The sequence below is a fragment of the Electrona antarctica genome (genome assembly GCF_951216825.1).
Source record: "Electrona antarctica genome assembly, chromosome: 4".
NCBI lineage: Eukaryota > Metazoa > Chordata > Actinopteri > Myctophiformes > Myctophidae > Electrona > Electrona antarctica.
Window position 1 is genome coordinate 27668428 of NC_136809.1, and position 24685 is coordinate 27693112.

The following is a 24685-nucleotide window of genomic DNA, read 5'->3' on the forward strand; positions in this document are numbered from 1 at the left end:
GGTCCAAAAAGTGAAACTTTCATATATTCTCGATTAATTTTGCATAAAGTGTTTTGTTTTAATCTTGATGATTATTGCATACAGCTCATGAAAGTCTCGTGAATTTCCATTGAGGTAAGATATATATTGCGCATATTGTAGTTTGCTTGTCTTAAATCATTGACCAGTTATTAATTGTGTCTTTGTTTTAGAGAAGCTCTAAGGCCTCTGCTGTTTTTGTCCTTAGTTTGGTGTCCTTTGGTTATTTGATTATTGATTTATTTTATTGTATTGTTTCATGCAAACCAGCTCACTTTTGATGGAAAAATAATAATAGGTTTTGAATATAAAGGTATATTTGGCTCCGGCTGTACCAGTAGAAATCCCACTAGTCTACTGAGTGGACTGAATAAATATTATGGTCGACTGGTGGTTATATGGTTGACTGAATATCTTTGATACATTGAAATGAACCAAGACCACTTGCAGTAAAGACATTTGACAGCAGGTGGCACTGTAGTATAATATATTTTAAACCGAAGCGTTTATTTCAACCATAGAATTGGGTTTCAACAGGAAAAGGAAATGTAATGGACCAATAGTAGCGCACTCATAGAGCTGCCGTTTGTGTTTTGAACGAAAAGCGGTTGAAGTTGACTAGGCTGAAGCAGGAGTTCTGAAGTTAACCGGAGGTTTGTTTACCATATTATTCTGTAAATCAATGGCGATCATGTATGTGAAGCTTTTATCAAGAAGTTACGCTAGACTAACTAACGTTAGTCTAAGTAACGTACCGTCCGGCGGTGAGTGATGAGTGATTGTGAGACCAAATCGGGCTTCATTTGCTGCCCGATGTATACTTCGTCGTACGACGATATCGCGTGCCGAATATCGCCGATCTACAAGCTCACATCGCGTGTGGAAAGGGACGCGATGTGAGCTTGTAGATCGCTTAGTTTATGCGGAGCACAAATGTATCAACGCAATGAACGCATTTAAACTACCACTAATGCATTGGTTAATCTGATCTGGAAAAAAAATCTGTTTACTAGTAGTCTACTATTCTCTTAATGGGCTGGCTATCGTTATTTTCCCTGTTTGCCTTTGTACGTCTAGTAGGCCTACTTTAGTTACCTTAAGTTCTAAAGCTAACGGCACTAAACAGGATATTAGTTTCTTGAAAAACGTTTGGCTTTAACAAAAATATTTGTAAATAGGCACAGCAATTTTGTATAGCACATTTGATTGACATTTGTATTCACAGTATGTAGAATGGTAGCTCTGGTCCATAGCTCTGGTCCATAAATGGGTACATTTCAAACTAAAGCACAGTGACAAGACGATACAAAAACTGAGGACGAAACCATGAAAAGCACTAAGACTTGTTTACATCAGGGTCCTCCATTTTCATTTCATCAGAACATTTAAAGACGCAAATATACACTTCTATGAAAAACAGGAAATCAAAATATTTGGGTTGCACGTGGTTTGTTGAACTCCCTCTGGTGTTGTGAGTGTGGACTATACTCTAAGGTGTGGACAGAGTACAGCATCTTGCAATGGGTCTGGTCCACAAGATTCGATACACCACCAAGGTACCCATGTACCTGTCTTAATACTTCCTTAATGTCAACAAAGTCCACAGCCACAACACCAGAGGGAGTGCAACAAACCATGTGCAACCCAGATTCGGCACAAACAAGGGACTAAATTATTTTCGCTCCTATGCCACCAAAATATGGACATGTGAATCCCTTGACTCCTTCAAAACCGCCCTCAAAGGGCACCTACGGACGGCTGCAATTCGAAACTGGCCCCCGTAAAATCTGAATCCCCCCACCCACCCATTTCCCCCCTCACTGTATACGATTTATTTTCCCTTTTTACCTCCTTTATGATTTCCTGTTTTTTTGCTATATAGAAATGTATATTTGTATGTATCTAAATGTTATGATGAATTGAACAAGGTGGACCCTCTTGTAAACAAGTGTAGTGCTTTATTGGGTCGTCCACTCACAGTTAATAGTTTTTGTATTGAGTTGTGCTTGAAATGTACTGTAATTCTGCAAACTGTTAAATACTTCAATCAATCGATCAATATCTTGGTGGTGTAGCGAATTTCGTAGACCAGACCCATTACGAGTTGCTGTACTCTGTCATCAACCCTATCAAAATGGGCAGGGGTGATGTGGGTTCTGGGAGTGAGGCCCAGTAGTAGTAGCCTGACCAGTTTGTTTTATAGGGAAGTTGTTTGGGAAGTCTGGGTTTCAACAACAAGGCAATGTCAATGTACTTTACACAGAACACCAAGCAAAGGAAACACAATGACTCAATCAAAGTGGCAGCGGCATATAGATATAGCGTTTTCTGTTTACACAAACTGTATTATATATATTTATGAATGACTTTCTGTATTTTCTCCTGCAGGTGCCACTGCCTATAGTTTGTCTGGGACAAAATGCCATTCAGGAAATCCTGCACAGCTGGGGAAGGATTGGTAGGATGTCTTCTCTGTTTTTTATGACACAATATTTAATTATAATAAATGAGCTAATAATATTTTCCTTCTCTTTTTCTGTCATTAGTCTTCCGCCATACCAGGAGGGCGTACGCCTCTTAGAAGCGTGCAGAATGAAATGGACCTCTCAATGCCGTCTTCCAGGTTCAAACCAAGATCACTGTCAAATAGTGATGTTTTTAAAACAACAAAGGTAAGGTGTTTAGAAAGTTCATATGTCAGAAGGTTTACTTGCCATATTATGAGCTTGGCATTGTGTTTTGGATACACATGTATGTACAGTTCCATTCAAAAGCTATGAATCAATTTTTATAAATGTAAACCAAATTACAGCATATGCATTCTTTATACGCCCAGCCTGTCCAGCCTTCAATATTAGTAATTTTATGCTTAATTCAGATTGGATAAGAAAGGTGGGGTAGACAGGGGATTATGGTCAAGCCAATTAAGGTTCTTTATTGTTATCGCTTGTGTACAGGTACATACGTGTAACTTGTTCCGGTATCTCTCTTCTGATTCTGTTAAATGTAGTAAAGAGCCTCGGGTCAGATACGAATCGGGGTTATCTGCCAGAAAGACAATAGCCGTATACATGTGGTATGGGCTCTTGCTCTGTGATCCACCTGGCCACCCTCACATTTTAATTATTTTCCCACCCAATTTTTTTTCTAACCAACAGAGTGTACTCTATGATCCAGACCACCACACCAGCTCTCCACCACACAACATCACAGATGTCTGTTCTCCCAACCTAACTGTTGACCGAGTACCCACCATTGGTACCGCTGCCACTGAGACAGCTGTAGGACTTGATGTAACATTCAAATCCTTCATCTGCTCTGGTGTTGAAGTGGAGATTTCAGACCTTCCTTCAACAGTGGTACAAGATAGTATTATTCTACCTCATGATCAGCCTTCAATGAACCCCTCTGATCCAGAAGATACAGTCATGATGGACAGCATGATGTCTCATTCAAGTGTCAACCACATGGAACACCCCTATTGTTCTAATGATGGAAATTCTGCGTCCATTGATGTCAACACGGGACCTCTCAGTGAGCCTTCAAGCACAAGTGAAGTCTCCGGGAACTTGGATAATTCTCTGAGAATTTCCCCGACTGCCTGCAGTGGCTTTGTAGAAGACCTGCTTACATCTGTCATCTGCGAGTCAGTTGAGGTTGTAGTTTCAGACATCACCACCAGGCTATCGGACGAAACTATTCCTCTGCCTGTGCCAGAGCTTGGAGAATGCAGTTTACTGCATGACAGTGTTGTTCCAAGCCTCATTGTAGATGACTGTGGTGAGCATGCAGATCATCCCTACTGGAACAGTGAAGGTCTTGAGCTGACTTCTACTGCCCCCCTTGATGTGTTCTCTGGAGAATCAGCTTGTACTGAAGAACCTGTTAGTGGAATATGTGATATCACTTTAAAATCATTTGTCTGCACAGGAGGTGAGATTGAGGTTGCAGATTACACTGTGCAAGCAGATGAGACAGTTCCTGTAGTGATTGATGAGGGTATGAACGGCAGTAACCAGCCAAATGACTGCAGTGTGAATTTTAGCATTTTAGTGACAGACCCTAATCTACAGTCCAGCGATGAGCATAAAGATCACCCCTACTGCTCATCCTCTCCAAGTTGTGATCTTTCCCAATTCCAGGAGCCATTACCAGGCTGTCATGATGAGCTGAATGAGGTAGAACCAATTGGTATGCAATTGGCTAATGGCCAAATTGACAGTCAGGAAGATGTCACATTCAAACCGGTCACGTGTGCAGAAGGAGATGTTGAAGTTCCACACCTGACACAGGGGAATGACCCTTTATCTGGTTTCCCATCACCGCTGGTCATTTTACAGCAGCTCCCATGCAATGACGGTGCACTTATTGGTATACCAATGGATCCTATACATGACAAATCTGAAAACCTGCACTGTCAAGTGAAAAGAGATGCTGCACTAGATCCAGGAGCTATCAGTTTGACGTCATTGGCAAACATGTCACTTAAGTTTGTTAATGATCATGATCTTAAGTGTCCAATTCAAGAAACCCCCAAACTACATGTGGACAGCAGCACGTTGCACTCAGGCCACTGTAATTTTGAAAATGATGGCGGTGTACTAGATTCCAACCTATTAGCTGTCCGTGCACCTCCACTGAAAAAAGAATTATTCAATGAGTCTGTGAATAATGTAAATGTCAACTGTCCAATTCAAGTAACCCCTAAACAAGTTTCTTTACATGCAGTTGTTAACCTGCTTGACAACAGAGAGTTGAACTGCAGTGAACTTAGAGCTCCAGGGAGTTCAACACCATCACTGGTGCAAGAGAATGATCTAAAACATGGCATTACTATGCCTTCAAGAAGTGTAGCTCTGGAGTCCAGCGATGCAAATGACAGTGCTCTGGGATTGTCTGGAAATGGTGGGCAGTTTCTCCCCAACTCTTTAGAAAAGCTGTGTGCTGAAAATGACTCTGATGTTCTGATGTCACTGCCAGAGATTCTCTCTGTAGCACACACCTTGCAGTTTGAGCTCATGAGTCCAGTCATCAAGGGATCCCCACAAGCCAGAGTACGGATTAGCAGAGATTCAGCCTTAGTTCAAGCCTTGGCTGAAGAGTCTGCAGTGGAATGGGAAAATAGCGTTTTGTCTCCGTTCCCCCCTTCAGGGCCCTGGCCTGGGCCTTTGGAGAGCCCAATGCCACGACCGTTACTTAACTCCACAGCAATTGGTAAAAGGGTCAGTTTTAAGCTCCAGATGGCACCAATCAAAGACATAGTCAGAGATACAAAGGAGAAGCCCGGTGTAGCGGCAGCTGCTCAATCAGAGAATGAACCGGTAGTGTTGGATATTCCATTTATTCCTAATGGTCCCCTGCAGCAGCAGCTCAGGCAGATGGCAGAGTTCCTCATCACGGCATCAGGGAAGCTGGGTGCCTCCACAACTGCCATCTCAGCTCGGGCTCCATCTGCAGCACCAGGTACTGCTGTCCGCTATAGAGCGTCGCAGTCCCGCCCCCTCGAGAGACCCGGAAAAGAAATCCCCACTCATTTTCCTCATAGACTTTTCAAAAAGTATTTATTTAAAGACGTTTACGCTGCGGACAAAGCCAACTCTTGTCGTGACAAATCATGACAATAGACACAATGTTTTGTTCTTTGTAATTATTTGTTTGGTCCAAAATATTGTGTTTGTTGTCATGATTTGTCACGACTCGAGTTGGCTTCGTACGACGCTTAAAAGGTCTTTAAATAAATACTTTTTGAAATGTCTATGGGAAAAATGCATTGGGATTCATTTCCTGGGCCTGGCGTCGTCATGAAAGGGGGCGGGACTGCGACGCTCTATAGGGATATAATGCACACAATGTTTTTAACCAAAATTATTCAGGTGCCGTGTTCAATTATCCAAAAATGTTTTGCTTTGGAATCCAGGCGTGGTTTACATAAATGTAAACATGCAAACAATAATGCACAGGCATTCAAGTTGAGCAACAAGATAATATTTAAGTAGTTAAAGTATTATACACAAGTGATTTTGACATTTAGACTTTGACATAAGACTAAGTGTGATTAGGGATAATCTGACATTGTTTAAATCTGATCAATCACACTCACTCCCACAGCGAGCCACAGTATGTGTGTGGGCACCAGTCCTGTGAAGCTGGTCGACCACAGTCTAAATACATCAGGCCAGTTTGAAAGAAAGCGGGAATTCTCCATGGTTGATAACTGCACTATCACAGATCCTCTCCTATGGAAGTGAGTATTATTCCCCCACGTAGAGTTAAATCTAGGTAATGGTACATAATGGACAAATGTGATTTGATTAAAATATGTTCATTTGTATGAAATACAGAAATGTAATGCCATCAAGTCAAAAGCTAAATATCTAAGGAACTTTACTTGATGAAGGCTTGATCAAAATGGAGTTCCTACTGTAGGCTTATGTAAATGTCACATGTCACAACTTGTTTTGCGACAACTTACTGTTTCTGCCGGTCTCTCTTTCATTCCTTGGTCTCAGTGTACCCCCCGGCAGCCTGGAGTCTCAGTCCAAACAAGAGCTAGAACAGAGGCTAAGGTCCTCTATGATCATGGTGGAGGCCCTGGTGCAACAGCTGACATCAGCCAGGCTACACAGCTCTGCTGCCAGTACAGGCCCTGCGCCCTCTGACCTCAGGGACCAAATGGTGCAGACTGAACACACTGAACTCAGCCAGGTGTGTGTGTGTGTGTGTGTGTGTGTGTGTGTGTGTGTGTGTGTGTGTGTGTGTGTGTGTGTGTGTGTGTGTGTGTGTGTGTGTGTGTGTGTGTGTGTGTGTGTGTGTGTGTGTGTGTGTGTGTGTGTGTGTGTGTGTGTGTGTGTGTGTGTGTGTGTGTGTGTGTGTGTGTGTGTGTGTGTGTGTGTGTGTGTGTGTACAACAGTGTCGCACAGAAATAATAAATGGCACATTTACAAGCTCAACGTGTCACTATGCGATGCGTTGTTAGCTTGAAGATCGGCTATTTTCACAATTTTAAAACATATTTTTAAATGAGGTTAAAAGCGTTTTGGACATTCAAGGTTTCTACCCAACAACAATGATACACTGTATATATACATGTGTCATGATTGTCTAAATGTCTTCAATTAAAAGATCTGGAATCTGCCAGACAACTACAGCAAAGTCAGGTGATACATGGTGTATCACCTTGTGCAACGGTCATCACTTACGTTGTCTTGTTTATCTTGTACGTAACAGTAGTTAAATGGACATTTTCTTTCATTTTCAACAGACCACCACATACAGAGACCTGTATATTACGGCTTTGGGCAAGATTGGCGAGTTGGAGTTGGATGAGTCTTCTTTACAGAAGCTCATTCAGTTTATACAGGACACCAGGCGTACCATGGTGAGAGACACATTTAACATGTAGGGCTGCTGCGAATGGAGGTCCAATGGGGCAGTTGGACAGTGCTTTATGCCAACCAGGGATTTTGTTATTTTTTTTGCCTTCAATAAATGTTCACACAAAATCAAATGAATAGTCAACCATATAAATAAATCTAGCATAAGCTAGATCTACAAGTAACTTATGACTTAAGATGGAATATATTTTCACTTCAGTTTGATTATTTGTTTTGTAATAAAATATGTTGAGACTGAGTTAGTCTCAGTCAAGCTCATAATGTTATTGCTATAATTGGAAAATAAACATTAATTGGCCTATTCATAATGCACTCATAAACCATCAAAACATAATGATTATTTTCCTAATTGATTTAGCTGCTGATTGTGTCTTATTATTCAATTTAATCTAAAATATTTAATATTTAATTGCAGTAAAATAAACTACAAAATGAATGATAATGTACTGGCTCATCACAAGTTTTCTACTGTGAAATTATATTTTGTAATGGTATAACGTGTTATACCATTAAGGGCCTTTCTGTGTGGAGTTTGCATGTTCTCCCCGTGTCCCCTAGGGTAGGTACCCTCACAAAAAACATGCAGTAATCCTGGTCTCTAAACTGCCTCCCCCTGGCCAGCCAGGGCGCCTGATGGAGGGCAAAGGAACTGGTTGGAATAACGTGTTCCTTCCACATGCTACGTCCAACCAGGGAAACTCCCCCCTGTCAGGTGAAAAGAAGCAGCTTGGACTCCTCATGCATTGAAGGAAGCATGAGGTCAGTCCGTTGCTCTCCCCAGGTTGGCGGAGGATGTGTAGAGCCCAGGATCACAGATAGTTGACACTGGGTGAAATAATGGGTTACAAAACCGTGGGATAAAAACAAAGCCGTTTGGAACATATGCATGATGAAAGTTATGTTGTAAACATATCTTATGTTTACAACATTGCATTATGAAAAGGAAGAGTTTGACCAGATGAAGAGCCTTGGCTCGAAACGTCGTCAATAAACTTATCCTTCGGAGCATATGAGTGTGCGGCTTCCTCTCTTTTCCTATGTTACTTTTTGAACCCAGCACCTCCATGAAGTGATGTGCGTATTTTACTATAGTTTTTATTATGAAAAGTATGAAATTGTTTATCTCTTTTTTGTTTGTGTGCTGCAAGACCTCTTTAACAACTGACACAGAAGCAGCTCTTGCCAACATGAAACACACAGGGGATGTGGTCAGAGAGGACCACGAAAGCCTTGTCACACAGGTAAGGATAAATTAACTATCACTTCTGCTGGAATATTGTTCCTAAATTTGTGTAATTGATAGATAGAAAAGATCTTGGAGGAGAAACGACAAACTGAACGATTCTTATCCGTAAATTCCTTACTGAACAATAAAATGATATCATTTCTGCATGGTAAAAGCCTTGTCGAGCCATGAGACCCATAGAGCAGGAGCCTATCTCCTTTTTCTATAAAGAGGGTGGGGAAATATGGCAGAAGAATAGATGGTATAGTAAATAAAAAATAAACCTGCACACTAGACATGACTTATTAGTACTGTTATTGTACATTTTAGTACTTAGCTTGTATTAGGTGAGTCTAATTGACTTGTATATTGCCTTTGCGCAGTATGGTCAGATGAGATCCCTGTGTGCCAAAGTGAAGGAGTCACAGACACGGATGATTCAGAAGGTCCGTGACACACTGCAGGAGAGAGGGGACATGAGGCAGCAAATGGAGGAGGCTTTCACAGCCAAAGATGTGGCAAGTCCCAAAACACCACAACCCGTTTGACTTCTACTACTTACTACCTATACAGACTACTGCAACTTCTAAATATATAAGAAAATATCTCCTTTTTGTGTATGGTATAGAAATGACAGTACCTGAATGTGAAATTGCCATCAGATTCCGCACAAAGTATGTATTTTGTAAGATGCCGTTCCTGGTGGAGAATAGATGAGTATTCCTTTCAAGGTTAACAAATTCTTTGAGGTGCATTAAAATCTAAAGTGTGCTGTGGTTTTCTTTCCAGGCCTTCAGTGTGATGGAGCAACTGAGAGAACACAGTGCAAAGCAGATCTCCCAGCTGGAGGAGAGTTTGGGCTCTCAAAAGGACCTCATGGCTGCTTTGACCAAGACTTACCCAGAGCAGGTGAAGATTCTGCTTCTATCTTACTTTCATCGTTTTTTATTTATTACATATTTTTATTTGTAATTGATTGGACTCATTAATCGCATAACCCTGTATTTTGTTGCGAGCTTGTAGATAGAATATTTTAGATATTTTACACAACCATTGTGCAATACATCACTTCACGGAATCACAGCACATTGTGAGCCCCTAGCCTAGCTGTGAGTGTGTTCTCCATTATCTATGCAGGTTGCACTAAACAAGGCCTATGTGGAGTCCCTCAATTCAGCATCTGAGCTTTTAACTACAACCACCAGTGATCACACCACTCTCACTGGAGAGGTAGGGCAACATTTTAATATTATTATTAATTATTATTATTATTGTTGTTCATAATGTAAAACCAACATAATATTTGTATTTGATACTAGCTCCAAGCAGCCCGAAGCCTTCTCCAGAAGAGCATTCCAATGCTTGTGAAGTTGAATGAGAAGGCAGCAGCTGCCCTGAGTGAGAGAGACCGGAGTCTGACCGAGAGAAACCAAGCTGAAGGGGCACGAGAACAGGTCAGGATGTTTTCTCAATCATGTGGGATACTCTATGAAGAGCTTCCTAGGAGAGCTCTTAAGCAAGGAATCCACTACTACAAGATACAAAAATGTCTTTAAAATGTTGATTAAATCCGCAGGTTCAAGAGGAGCTGGACCAGGTTAATTTGAATCTTCATGATGCCACTCAGGAGATTGGAGATCTGAAACTCCAGTTGACCATCATGACCTCAGGTACAGTATTGAAAAGACTCAAACGACTCATCGTACCAAAGTGCTTCACCGGTCAGAGAAAAACAATACAATACAGTGCAATGCAATTCACCAGTGTAAAGTAAAGCAATAAAAACAATGCATATGGTACAGTAGAAAATAAAAACGTTAAGTGCAGTTTAAAAGCAACAAGGCAATCCTATGTATAAAAGTGCAAGAGCATCAGGGGGACTAAAAGGCTTGTGAATATAAGAATGTTTTGAGAATGTTAAGGGAGGAGGGATTATGATAGGAGGTCAGATGTAGGAGGGTGCCAGTCCGTTTAGTGCTTTGTATGTAAAAATAATGGTTTTGAATTGAATTCTGAACCGGACCGGCAGCCAGTGGAGAGAGGCCAGGACAGGTGATATGATCTCTCCTCCTGATGCCAGTCAGGAGTCTGGCAGCCGTGTTTATCACCAGTTTGGAGACGGGATAAGGATGACTGGCTAATTCCGGTGTAGAGTTACAATAATCTAGACGGGATGATATGACTGCATGGAATTTGTCAAAATTGTATTGAGAGGATGGCCCCTTGAGATGCAGCATCTCGTTTTAGAGGGGGTCCTATAATGGATGACTATTTCGAGGTTGTGTGTGGAAAGGTTTTTTGGCGATGGAGCGGAGGTGGACTAATTTACAGTATAATTTGTGATTTCTTGAACACAACAGTGATACAACCTTTCAGATGAAAATAATCATGGATGATGATGATAATAATAATAATAATAAATAATTGTTTTATCATATTGAGCCAGATAATTAGGCTGAAAAATAACTTTGAATGAGCTAGCAGTACTAAGTAACTGTCTTTTCCCAAATAGTTTTGAGACGACGGTACACCTAACTTGTCTACTTACTTTACTTTCAGAGTTGGGTGTGCTGCATGAGAAACTGAGTGGGGGTGAAGAGAAGCGAGCCATGTTGGAGAGGAAGGTTACTGAACTCAATACCACGGTCTCCTCTTACATGGAGTCCTTTGCCTTCCTGGAGAAACGACTTGATGAACATGTTACCAAGTAAGATCACCTTTTCTGAAACTTGAGTGGATGCTGTTTTGACAACTGTTATTATGCTTGGGATGTTTCCATTCACTATTTAGGAAAATAATTATTTAGATACCATGCAAATTGATCTACCTAGTAGAATTGGCACGGCCTCTCTTAAGGCCCCTACACAAAACTCTCTTAAGGCCCCTACAGTACATACCAAACTGACTTGTCCTAACTACAACTTTGGGATATCAGTTGTCAGATGTCATGTGAAATGTGTTTAATAAGTAGCTTTGTGGAGACTGTTGACACACTGCACCAATGGTCAGCTGATGACACTGTTGTGCACCTTGTGTTAGAGGAATTCTACAGACAGATGCTTATCGGTGACCCGATGATTGCTTGGTGTGTCACTCAGTCACAGCATTTAGCTCTGGCCTTGGGAACACAGGTTACTGCTCCTTTGCAATGCGTTTGTTTACTTGTGTTTTTTAAGCACTAGTTTTGTGTCAGGTTGCAGAAGTCATGGGAGGATGTCAAGCAAGCCAACGCAAGAGCAGATGAGTGAGTAATAATGATTCCGTTTCTCTCAGAATGCAATTCCTATCCATTACTATTGGAGAGGATCTCATCAAATGTACTTTAGGTCTCATTGTGGCCGATCGACATGATACTCCCTGGATGCCAGAACAGAACCTCTGCCCCAAATTGTTCAGATCGGCCTGTTACAGTGCCACCTAGGGGTGGGCAGTATGGAAAAATATAATATCAGTCTTTCAACCCCACAATGCACAATGTTATCACAATTACTTTTCATGTTGATTTCCATGGTTATTTGTCAGTACAACCACCTACAAGGTAACAAAAACTAAAAGAAAAAGGAGTAACAGACCATTTAGACCAAAATACAGAAAACAAAACCGCCGTTCTACAGTATAAATATAAAGTATAAATTAAGGTATAGAACTCCAAATCATAGAATTTGCTTTCCTGTATCACGATATATACAATATCTCTGAAAAGGCATACCGTGGAGACATTGTATTGTCTCAATGATATTTATCACCATATCGCCGACCCCTAGTGCCACCAGATTTTTGCAAAACATTTTTGACGTTAGCTAGCAAATCGGTACATATTATCTCTAGTCATGTGATCAAGCCGGATCTACCCGTTTTTTTTGTTTTGTATTTGTATTATTATTATTTTTCATATTCCATCAACATTGCTGGCCCACAATAACAACCTACCTGACCTGGCAGAGCCGGAGATCTGTGCTCCGAGGAGCTCTCATTTTCTATATATATATATTGTTTTTGCCTTACTGCAACAACATATTGAGAATTTTGTTAAATGCTATTTCCTTGGTGTTTGTTTGTAGGTTGGCGGTATCTTTGTCCCAGTCAGAGCAGCGTGTGTGTGAGTTGAGTCAGTCTCTGGCCCACAGTGAGGAGCAGCGAGGACAGCTGCAGACCTTCTCTCATACACAAAGCCTACAGATTGAAGAGCTAAAAGACGTCCACTCACAGCTCAGAATGTTCAAGGAGGAGAACGAGGTAGGAGTGTGTCTATCTTTGAGAGAGTATCTATTTTACACTGTCATCTGCCAGATGGAAATTAACTGAAAACAATTAGTGCAGAAATGGGCATCACCATCTCAGTCCAAACGGGCTGCTCTGGAATCTTTGTCTCTTGAATACAGATTGATTTGACTTCTATATCACTTCTGTCTGGCAGAGGAATCACACAATTTAATTTAAATGTCTTCAGGGTGATTGTTTTATGCTATAATCTGCTGTTGTGTGTTTGGGTCAGTTCATGCAGATGGAGAATCAGATGACCAGAGATCAGGTTGCAGAGACGGAAGCTTCCCTCCGGAGCCATCTGCAGGGCCTCAGGGAGAGGAACATCCAGTGTGAGGACCTGAAAGCAGCTCTCAGTCATCTTCAGTAAGCCGCCTTAAACATTTTGTGACTGCCACGTATGAACCTTCTTTTTTCAAAAGCTCTTTTCCAACACATTCCAACTATTTACTTTCATATTACAACAGCTATCTGTCATCGTGCGTGTGTGTGTTGTATTCTCTCTGTTGTTCAAATCAAATAATTACACATTCTCACACTGGACCTGCCTAGTGCAATCACTGTCTTCTACAGTTTAGTTAGAGGTTACCTGCTGTTCTGTGGCACCTTTGACAGTGGCTGCTGAGGGAGTAGTCACATTGCACTGAATTAACTTAAAATGACCTACTGGGTTCTCAATGAGAAATGAATAATTTGTGTGTGTGTTTCGACAGGCTTGAGAGGGATGAGTTGCAGACAGAGATGGAGGCTGCGAGATCCAGAACCGCTGCTGTTCAACAGGAACTGGGGGGACAGTTGGCCCAGGCTGGCAATGATGTCACCCTGCTCCACCACACACTCAGAGGAGTCACCAACGACCTCCATGCAGCACTTCATGAGATGGTAACGCAGACAAGATTACTACTAAGGCCTATGAAGACCAAACCAAACAAACACAATGGTTGTACTCAAGTCGTCACACATCTCTAAATAGCGGCTACCGCTGGCTATTTTCAGTGAATTTAGTGATAGACATTTAGACTTGAATTTCCCCCTGTACCTCTTTCTGCAAGATTTTAAATTATGGATTTTAACTTTCCAGAAACCAGAACACTGCAAGGATGAAGGACCCCAGTCATCTGCTACTGCTGAACGTCGCCATCCCCCCCTCTCCTTTGTGGACAGCATTATGAAGGCATTGACCACTGAGATGGGTACAGACACAAACATGGCAACTCCTGATATCCCAGCAGTTACAGTACTACACCGTTAACTAATGACCTATTACACTACGGTTGTAAAACAAATGAACAGATTGTCTTGATTTGGTACAGTACTAGGGCCACATTTTGGTATGTTTTTGATACAAAAATAGGAATGTCAGAGTGTGCATTGATTTGTACTGTAACATCATAAACGTATGATGTTTTGACTTCTGGAGCAGCATATAAAAAACTTCTTTGTGGCAGCATATAAAAAAACCCAATGCCTCTATATAACAATTACATATTGCTTGAATGCATTCTCTGCTAGACTGCTACTACATAAGGTTTTAAATTTGTGGCTTTAAATTGACCAATCCTGCAATTATTTATTTGCCCTTTTTCGGTCGGATGAGATGGTTTCTACCTCTTAAATCCTGTGGGCATTGTTTGTCCTGTGTTGCGCTTAGTGCCACTGATACAATCTGGATGAGTTGCTACAAATGGATGAGTCTATAAAAATGTGGAAATAATAAACTAAATTTGCACTGTATTCATTGTGCTCAGACTCCCCGGAGGTCAGTGAAGGTTTGTTCAGTGAGACGAGCGCCTTCACCCGCGTGCCCGTGACCCGTGAGGAGGGAGTGAAGCAGGAGGTGGAGGAGCAGAGCAACGTGGTGATGCTGTTGGCCGACATGGAGAACACCGTCAGTGAATTGGTGTCCACCCTCGAGCAGGTCAAACGCCACAAGAACACACGGCTGCTGGAGCTACACAACACCATGTAGGTTTTGCTTGTCTGTGCATCTTTCTGTCGGAGATGGGATATTTCCTGCCATTACCCCTATTTGATGAGTCCATTGTTGTGTAAATTGTTTCCGCGTTTACAAGCTGTTGCATTTGGCAGTATTTGATACTGTAGAAGAATTATAAATAAACGGTAATTTTGTTCCCAGGAGACTAATTGTGACTAATGATTATGGTAATAATCTTAATGTGACTTGAGAACATTAGAAATCACTAGTACTCATTTTACTTGAAAATAAATGTAAACCCAGACACCCACTGTCACAGGTTTTATTCGTATTGTATTTTTATTATTTTTCTTAATGCTGAGATTATGGTTGTTGTTCCAGCTGTGGCCTGCAGGGGGAGCTCCACGCCCAGACCAGCAGACACCAGTCTGAGGTTGAGGAGGTTGAGGAACAGCTGAGGCGTCTGCAGAGTCAGCTGGAGAAAGGCAGCCTGGCCCTGCAGCACAAAGCAAAGGTAGAGGTCATTTATACAATATGTGTGTGAGCACTGCAGCTTTGGCCTTAGTTCTTCTTACTATAATGGTTGTTAATGCTATTGATCATCCAGGAAATAAAGCTTTCTCTAATGCTGCACACTGTACAGGGTTCCCACAGTCATGAAATCCTTGGAAATATTTTGGAATTAGAAAAAACATTTTCCAGTCCTGGTCCTTTTTCAAAAGGTTTGGAATTCATTAAGGGTCCAGGAACTTATCAAAGGTCCTGGAAAAAATATTTGGATATGCATGTTTTTGGTTATTGATATAACGGGCAGTGTGATTGCAGCTTAATCTGTTCCAGGCGTGACAAAAAAACAACAGATCTACAAGCTCACAACGTGCTTGTGATAAAAAGATTTGGCACAAAATTTGGACTGGAATTATACCATTCTATGCTTTATTTTTGCTATACAACCTGTCTTTGGGCATTGCAAATAGGAGTAAGAGACTCATTATTGCGGTGATTGATTGTTATATAGGCCTCGAAATTGGGTTAAATATTTTGAAAAGGTTTTGGAAAGTCATTGATAGAAATGTGTGCTAAATACCTTTAAATGCAAGAGCCTCTATCTCCCTTTTGACACAGGATGAGAAGATGATAACACAGCTGTGCACAGAAATAGATGAAACCAGGGAGCTTCTCAATCAATTCAAAACTGACAATACTGTAAGTGACTGATACAGTAGTATTAAATGTCTTCACATTGTTTTACTTTGAGCAGACATTATTAGTATGTCAAATGCGTTGAATGTATTGTTATATCCATAGTGAGAAATTCCCTGGGTAACACAGACTAGAATTTAATTTGGCCCACATTGTGTACCACAGTGACAGTTGGTTGAAAATGGTTGTCTTTTCTCTGTTTCATGCAGGAGTTGCGCAAGGAGGTGACTGATCTTCGCCAGTCTCTCCAGCAGTCCCAGGTGGAGTCTCGTGCACTGAGGGAGGAGCTAAAGAAAGCTAGTAGCCTATCGGCAAACCCGGTACACTTCATGGACGAGAAGATTGGCCTACTGCAAGAGGTACACTTCATTCATTTGTGTTAGTTTGTAGATATTTTACAAACGCATGTGAACACAAAAGCAAGTCGACATTGATTAGCAATTATACCTCTCCTTCTCTTCCTGACCCATCTGACTCATCTGACCCTTTGTTTTATATCAGGGGTCTCCAAACGTTTTCAGCTTGAGACCCAAAAGAGAAAGTCTCCTGAACTTAAGTTACAATACGAAAATACACAACTTAAAGGAAAACTGTCATGCAGAAAAAGACTAACTCGCTGCATAAACAATAGAATTTATTTTTAAATGCTCTTAAATGCTAAGTGCTCTTGTGCTCAAAGTGAGGTTAAAATTCGCAAACGTTTGGTATATCAGTGATATAGAACTGTTTTTGAGACCACCGCATCTGCAGTCAACCTGTCACAAAGGACAAATAAGGGCGCAACAGTTTACCCTGTACTTTAGAATTAACAAACTATTTTTGGGGGTAAATAATAAAGTAGTGTAGGAAAAGTATACGCACACAAAAATATATATTTCCCCGCGACCAACCCATTGTTTGTTAAATACAGAGCATTCCCAGTAACCACAAATCCACCCTGATCCACCCAGTCTCCATACTCGCTGTCTAACATGCACTACCTGTCTTTCACTCTGTCCCCAGGTGGAGAGACTGAAGAGAAGCCTGCAAGAGGCAGAGCAATCTAGAGCCAAGCTCCTGGACAGAGCCCAAAGACATGTAAGTTGACTATTATTATTAAAATTATTATTATTATTATACACATCATTGAGTGAGTCCCGTTCATGACGACCTTTGCTGCATGTCTCTCCCCTTCTCTCTCTCCCTCTTTCCTGTCTGTCTTCAGTTGATACTATCAATAAAGGCAGAAAAGCCAAAATCATCATTGAAATATATACCAGTAAGACACCCTGAGGGCGTGCAAGCATCCGCCTGGGTGACGTCACTGAGTGTACAGGGTTTGATGAGGTCAGATCAACATATGGAATGTCAGAATAGGTCAGCACCATATATGGAGATGTAAGGGTGGCAGCGGGGGCAGTGTCTTGAGTGTACAGGGTTTGATGATTGTACAGTGTACAGGGTTTGACTCTAGTTTTCGCCGGCTGCCGGGCGCGGCTGCACTAATAACTTTGGGGCGGCCCGTCTAGAGTTTGAATGGACAGGTATCAGTCAAAAGGGAGACATCGAAGAGGATGGATGGGGAAGGATCAACATATGGAATGTCAGAACAGGTTTGATTGATTGAAAATTCAGATTTTGCAGGGGCCAGTTTCGAATTGCAGCCGTCCATAGGTGCCCTTTGAGGGTGGTTTTGAAGGAGTCAAGGGATTGGTCAGCTCCATATATGCAGATCTATGGGTTTGAGGCCATTAGGTCATCCCTCCCTAATACCCATTGTTGCGAAGGCTTTCACTTAGAGTTCCATATATGGGATAACCCATAGTCCCATATATGGAGACAACAGCGCTATCCAGCGCTGACATCAGATTAATGTAGAAACTCCAAAGATGGATATACACAGTGGTGACATCATCGTAACACTAGACTTGCACAGCATAAAAGGCGGCTCCCATGGCTTCTAAACCTGAGATTCCAGGCAACGCACGCGGTATCTCCAACAGGTCAACATATACGAATCAAGGTGTCTGGCTTTACAACCCATATACCTTGAATGGCTTGTATTACCTTGGGTCTTCTATATGAGACAGAATAACTGGCTAATGGCTAAGAAACTCGTAGAGCATTGAAGTAGAGGTTTCCACATCCCGGTTAAGTTCGTATCGAACACCACTGTAGTGGGTCCTAACGAAATAATCAGCACTGGTTCGAACTATTTTACACCCATTATTCATGCCAGTTTGGAAGTGCCCTTTTAAAACATTCATAAGTTAAAATGACAAAATTCTTAGTCAGGGACAACCCTTAAGTACTGTATATAAGATACAGTACCTTTGACAGTGATACTAGGTACTACTTAATATGAACCCAATGGGTTGAGTTGTGGTGAAACTTAATTGCACAGTTTTGTTTTTGTCACATGCTGATATTTTAAATAAATGAGGTATACTTAAAAATCCAGTATACCACCACTTCCTCTTCTTGCATGGTGACTGGTATCTCATTGACGTTTCATTACTGGTGTCAATAAATATTTGTTTTTCATGTTTTCTGCAGCAAATCATCCACCAAGCTAACGATCAGAGGTCGCTGAAGGAGCTCCAAATGTTGGACAGCATGCTCAATAAAGTCAGAAAGGTGAGAGATTTACCCTGTCAGCCTTGTGGCCTTTTTCCGCCTCCTGGCTGAGTTTGCTAAACAAAATATCCCATTTTTGGAAAAAGCACATGCCCAGTCACTATACTGCACCAGAGACGTTTCCTTTTGACTAAGACGCAAGTTTAAAACAATTATCAATATACATCAAATATCAATATGAGGCAACTGAAAAAAGTTTTTCCAACGGTAGTGGATGGAGGGAGAGGACTTTTGCCCAACCAGTGCCACCATAAACCTTTCCATAGTAACGTACGTGAGCCCCACCAATCGGATACGTCGATGGGTGTTACGATTTTGCGTTGTGGGTACTGAAGTATTTCCCAGTGAGATTGCAGTTAAACATGTTTTTCTTAAAACTAAAGTGATTGCATACAGGCAAGGCTTGTACAGGAGCATATAGCACCATGATCCTGGTGGTAAGTCTATATTGGACTATTACAACATTATAGCTGATAATGAAATCCTCTACGGAGGAAAGGAACGTGATGGTCAATAGAGCGTCGCAGCCCTGCCCCCTTTCATGACGACGACAGGCCCGGAAAAGAATTTCCCATGCATTTTTCCCATAGTCGTTTCAAAAAGATCTGTAAGCCATGGACAAAGCCATCTCTTGTGACTGACTAATGACAATAAACACAATATTTTGGGCCGAACAAATAATTGCAAAGAAGAAAAAACAACAAAAATAGTGTTGTACCCTGCCCCTTTTCCCCATTTTATTCTATTTTACCACTTGCCTTAAATGGTTGGTTAGTAGTTACACTGCTTGGCAACTAATGCTGCAAATGCATACATTTATTATTTGTAAAATTCCAAATGAAGGTGAATGTGTGTACACCTGGGATTTTACAGGTTTAAAACCGGCACATGACAGCTGTAACTAGTGTTAATGATTGATAACTAAATAATTAGTAAGTCGGTTTATCACGTACAAGTATCAGTGAATGAACACTGTATAACTGTACAGTATTGTACCGACAGTTTGCAAGGTGTTTTCTTTTCACATCAGTGAAACCCTACATGGCTACTTTAGAGAACAATGCTTTCTTTTTTCCTTTACAGACCTTGCTGTCGGTGCCAGAAGTAGTCGACAGTTGTGAGCCGCTGAAACAGCTTCTTAAATATGTTGGTTGATGACCTTTTTACGATTGTTTTAGTCTGTGTAGAGACTAGAGTCACCAAGGGCAGAGAAAGTTGGATTTTTTTAACCCAAGTTGTTGTGAGCAACCAGGCAGGCACCCTGACCTTTTTCTAAATGTATAGTATGTACTGTAATGGCTATTGTGCTGAATTTAGACATCAACTAATAATTGATCCTGTTATTTTGTGTTGTGTATTTAAGAAATACGAATAAATTACAGTTTGTCATGTGATCGTTGTGCTTTGCTCAACCACGTTAGGAACCTGAACATTGTTTTAGTCATTTGCCTGAAGTTAAGGCTCGATGAGGGATATCTCATATTTGAAAATGTGCACACCTTCCTTGCGTTAGGGAATTAGGGTGTTTTTGTGAAACACCGGGGTTGCGTAAGTAATCTAATTAAAGTTCTCTTTTAAATATTGATTTCATGTCTCACTATTGCGAGAGCTCGTGCTCAGGATCGTATGTGCCTGTGATGGTGCAGTGACATACATTCTTGCAAAAGTTAACTTGCTGCAGCACATCTTTGATAGTAAATCCCTTAAAATGGCACAATATGTTTCCATTCCTCTGGTGGAATGTGCTCGCACCCCTGCAGGAGGCTGCTAACCCCTTGCTTGTGTAGACTAGACTAGAGCAATCCACGATCTAGTGCGAGAGACGTCACTTTCTGACGGGCTTGTCACTATGAGGCTTACCCAATGAAACAATCGGTCAGACCTTAGCATATGTAATCTCCGGTGCTCTCGAGAGGAGGTTAAAGAAAAGTGCCTCCAGTAGCCTAGTAAGGCTACTAAGATTAAATCCCATGATGGAACGAGACGGCCATACACTCTCATAAAATGACACAAGGGGGTGTTGTTGAGCCACTGTTATGTCTTTAAAACCTACATGACAGGCTGATATAGCTACCTGCCAGATGCACCTTAATGGTAGAAAAGCCTGTACCTTTATCTAACGGCTCCTGTAGAAAGAAGAGAATCGGAACAGTTCAGGCTTGGAATGAAATAATCTGATGTTTCACACCATTCCTCAAATACATGGCACTTATAGGCCAGGATGAAGATGAAATATCTCCTGTGTGCCCGAGAGACTGCACAGTGGGAGAGGCCACAGCTGACCATGGAGAAGGGAAACAATTTATGACATCCAATAACTGGACATAGAAGTAATATGGCTCTGTGTTTAGAGGTCCCTCAATATGTGAGTTGCAGGTATCATGTGACTTCAGATGACACATTCTCTTCCATCACCTCCCTCAAGTTAGAATTTCTTATAACGGCTCCTTGAATGATAATTAAACAACACATTTTGTAACATACCTCCAAAGCCCACATGTTCACATCACAAAGTTCAAGTCATCAAGTGTTGCTTATGCCTGACACTCATACCAGGGTAAATGGGCCGTCAAGGAGGAATCTCCAGAGTTCTCTGTCACTGGCAATCTTTTGTGTCTGCAACCAGGTGTATCAAGTGTTGCATAACGGCAAATAAAAACAGAAGAAATCCTATAACTAAGAGAATAACAAATAGTTTCCACATTATTGTTTCCTCCCTGCTTCTACATCCTTCTTCTTTTTTCCATTTCTAAGTGCTGCTGCTGTCGCTTGTTCATCAGCATCACACCTGACAAGGTAGCACCTCTGCTTGTCGGCAGTGCTCAGTGGTGTGCAAGAACTATGTAGAAAAGAAATCAATGTAAAATAAAATTATATTAACCTATTTAAAAGCCCATGTGTCAGTAAATTAATGGTTTGAGACACAACTTCAGTGCATAATTCATATTACGTTGATTAAACACATTTCAGGAGACTGTTACAAAATATATATATATTTTGTCTCAGGCAAGAACTCAATTGTTTTATTGTTCTGTGTCATGGCAGAAAGCCAGAAACTGAGTGGTGCAGCCTACTCTATTTTGTTTTGCTGTGAATACTTGTTCTTGTTTTGAGAGTAACTTTGATTCTTATCTCCTTTTTTTGCATGATTTTAGTACCTATTTGTTTGCTTTTCTTACATGTTTCAGAATGTATGATCACAGGAAGGTATGGGACTGAGCCTTGTTTATTTTAAGCATTCTTTTAAGCAACTCTTATACTCTCTATGATACTTAGCAGAGCAGGCCTGACACACACATTTGAAATATAGGTGGAAAAGAAAATTTAGTAATGGTTTGTTTGAACAAAAACACCAAGTATTGGTAATGGGGTTTCTGTTGTACAACACGGTGACTGTGGCTCAAGAGGTAGAGCAGGTCGTCCAATGATCCATGGGTCGGCCATGGGTCGGCGGTTCGAATCCCGGCCCCTCCTGGCTACATGTCGAAGTGTCCTTTGGCAAGACACTGAACCCCAAATTGCTCCCGATGTGCTGGTTGGTACCTTGCATGGCTTCCGCCGCAATCGGTGTATGAATGTGTGTGTGAATGGGTGAATGTAATGCACAATCTATGTAAAGCGCCTTGGATAAAGGCGCTATATAAATGCACCATTTTAACACTTGCATTCTTGATGTCAAGGCCACAATAAACAAGGTCTTAATAGGACATGACTCTGGGTTGAGAATCAGTTAGACAATTATTGTCAAATGTGAGCACAAAATGCAAATCTAAATACTATAGGTTACTTTGTTTTGTATATTCTATATCTAAATGTATATTTTGTATCTATATTTTTATGATTGAAATCTTCCTCAATTAGTTTGCCATAACCACCAAACAAATCTAGCAACATTTGAGGTAAAACCTCAACCTTTGTACTATTCTCCACATCTTAAAATAACTAGTAGTCCTAAAACAAAAAGGAGAAGTGGCAGGTTATTCATTGTAACCGATTCGCACTGGAGGGCAACTAACAGCTTTCTCCCTCACACGCAGACTTGTTAGTAGACCCTGCTGCAGAGCAGAACCCCCCCAATGTTATGCCACACAAAACATTTTAGCACTATCTATTATTTTAATCTCAAAACAATTACCCCGAAATGGATTAGATTATTAAATAAATTGTGTCATGTGTGATACTCCACCAAAAAGTAGCAGAGAAAAACAAATGCTAAAATATGATTAGACGAGGCAAGCCCCCATTATCTCATGACCCACACTTTAAAGTAAAATAAATGTATTGAAGAAATCTAAATTAAATCTTCAGTTTTTTTCATCACTATTGTGTGTAGCCTATGTGTGAACATGTAGGCCAAAACAAAAGTACAGTAAATAAACCAAAGTCAAAAGATATATTGACTGCTCAGGCTCAGATAAATTATATAAAATAAATGATAGGCTAGCAGTCATAACAAACCAGGTGTCAGTCATCACTTCTTAGGTGCGTTCAGACTTGGACGCACCTAAGTTGCACGAGCGCCGCAAACGGGCGCGGCGCAACCTGGACGAACCGAGGCGAATATTTAAATTCAAGTCTCTGAACGCACCTTTGGACACTCCCCAGATCTGCAACCAAACAAACAGGAAATTGGTCTTGTTACACTATTGGTCAGGAATGAAATCATTATCGTAGGTAGTAGAACCACATCAATGCGATTTGCTGCTTTAGTCAAACAATGCATTGTTTGCAAAAGGAGGTGACATTGTAATTTGACTCACTCATTTATATTTTCATAGACCGAAACATTAATTGACTTATTAATTCAGTAGAGCTCGGGTGGTGCAGTGGTAAAGCCCCTTTCCACCACCACGGAGGTTGTGGGTTCGAATCCACATGGTGCATCTGGCTTTCTCGGTGTCTATACAAACATAGTTGGCCAGTGTTGGGCCGCTCTGGCGGGATTCAAGGTCATGCCCACAGACGTACATGTGTATTCACAGACAGGAGGGGGATTAACCACTGCACAATCAATGAGAACACATGGTATTGTACAATGTTTCATTAATCACTTAAACCGTAATTTGGAAAAAAATAGTCAATCTACATTACAAGCTCATAATTCATTGTGATGATGTTATTATTTGGTGAGGGGGTGATATGGCATAACCAAAATAGGGACAAAGGAAATGTGCCTAGTAAATAATAAAAAAATGTAATAGTAATAATAATAATAATGAAAAGACGGACAAGGTCATTGGGAGGCGTAGGAAGTAGTCAGTTGTGGGATTAATCAAACCAGATCTGGGTACATTTAGGACTTTGTTCAGAATCACGGCATCATTGAGCTACTCTAAAACATTGCTCATTTTCTCTGTCAAGTCCGTTCATTTCTGCTTCAGTGCTACTCAATGCGTGTTCATTTTCTCTTATAGAAAGACATACTGTATCTCTATTGCTTGTGATGTGCTGGTCGAAATACCTGTGGCATTAGTGTGTCTACGAAATATTTGCCTCCGTCAACAGCCGTATATGTTCTTTTGAATCATTCCTTAAAATACAACATGAAGTTGCTGTTTCTGTTTCTCAGTTCTGAGTTTTCTGACATGGGATTTTATTTAGTTTTGACTTAATTTCTCTATGTAGTATTTGTCATAGCATATTGCTGCTCTCACTTTATACAATATATTTAGGTCAGTGCCATGTTTAAAAAGATTACCTTCAAAATGTGTACAATTGTAGGCTATGCTGTAAACTGCGATTTGTGCATAAGCACAACAGTATACATAGTATCAGTAACAGAATAACTTTGACTTTTTCCTTTTCAAACCAAATACACTAAAACAAATTGTCTATTGTAGTTTTTATGTAATGCAGCAAAGTACAAAATACCAAGCAAGGTGGTACTTGATGTACTTTGAAGCTTTATGATGCCTTTTGCTCAATCTGTCTATCTGTCTATACTACTATTATACTATGTACTCATCATTTTTATTAAAAGCTATTCAAAGATGATACTACACTCATATTTATACTATCATGAAAGCCTTA

At 40.8% G+C, this 24685-nt stretch overlaps 1 protein-coding gene across 1 annotated transcript; it reads left to right on the forward strand.

Moving 5' to 3' along the window:
- The first annotated feature begins 554 nt into the window (after positions 1–554).
- spag5 (sperm associated antigen 5) lies at positions 555–20049 on the forward strand. The gene is made up of 26 exons (XM_079500312.1): positions 555–671; positions 2407–2476; positions 2565–2690; positions 3177–5481; positions 6127–6262; positions 6528–6723; positions 7280–7396; positions 8561–8653; positions 9021–9155; positions 9427–9546; positions 9775–9867; positions 9957–10091; positions 10214–10307; positions 11197–11344; positions 11831–11881; positions 12699–12873; positions 13133–13266; positions 13614–13782; positions 13982–14093; positions 14649–14865; positions 15218–15350; positions 15962–16042; positions 16249–16398; positions 17042–17116; positions 18575–18655; positions 19739–20049. Exons 2-26 carry the CDS (start codon positions 2438–2440, stop codon positions 19808–19810), a joined length of 5187 nt encoding a protein of 1728 aa, XP_079356438.1. The 5' UTR covers positions 555–671; positions 2407–2437; the 3' UTR covers positions 19811–20049.
- Positions 20050–24685: the final 4636 nt, after the last annotated feature.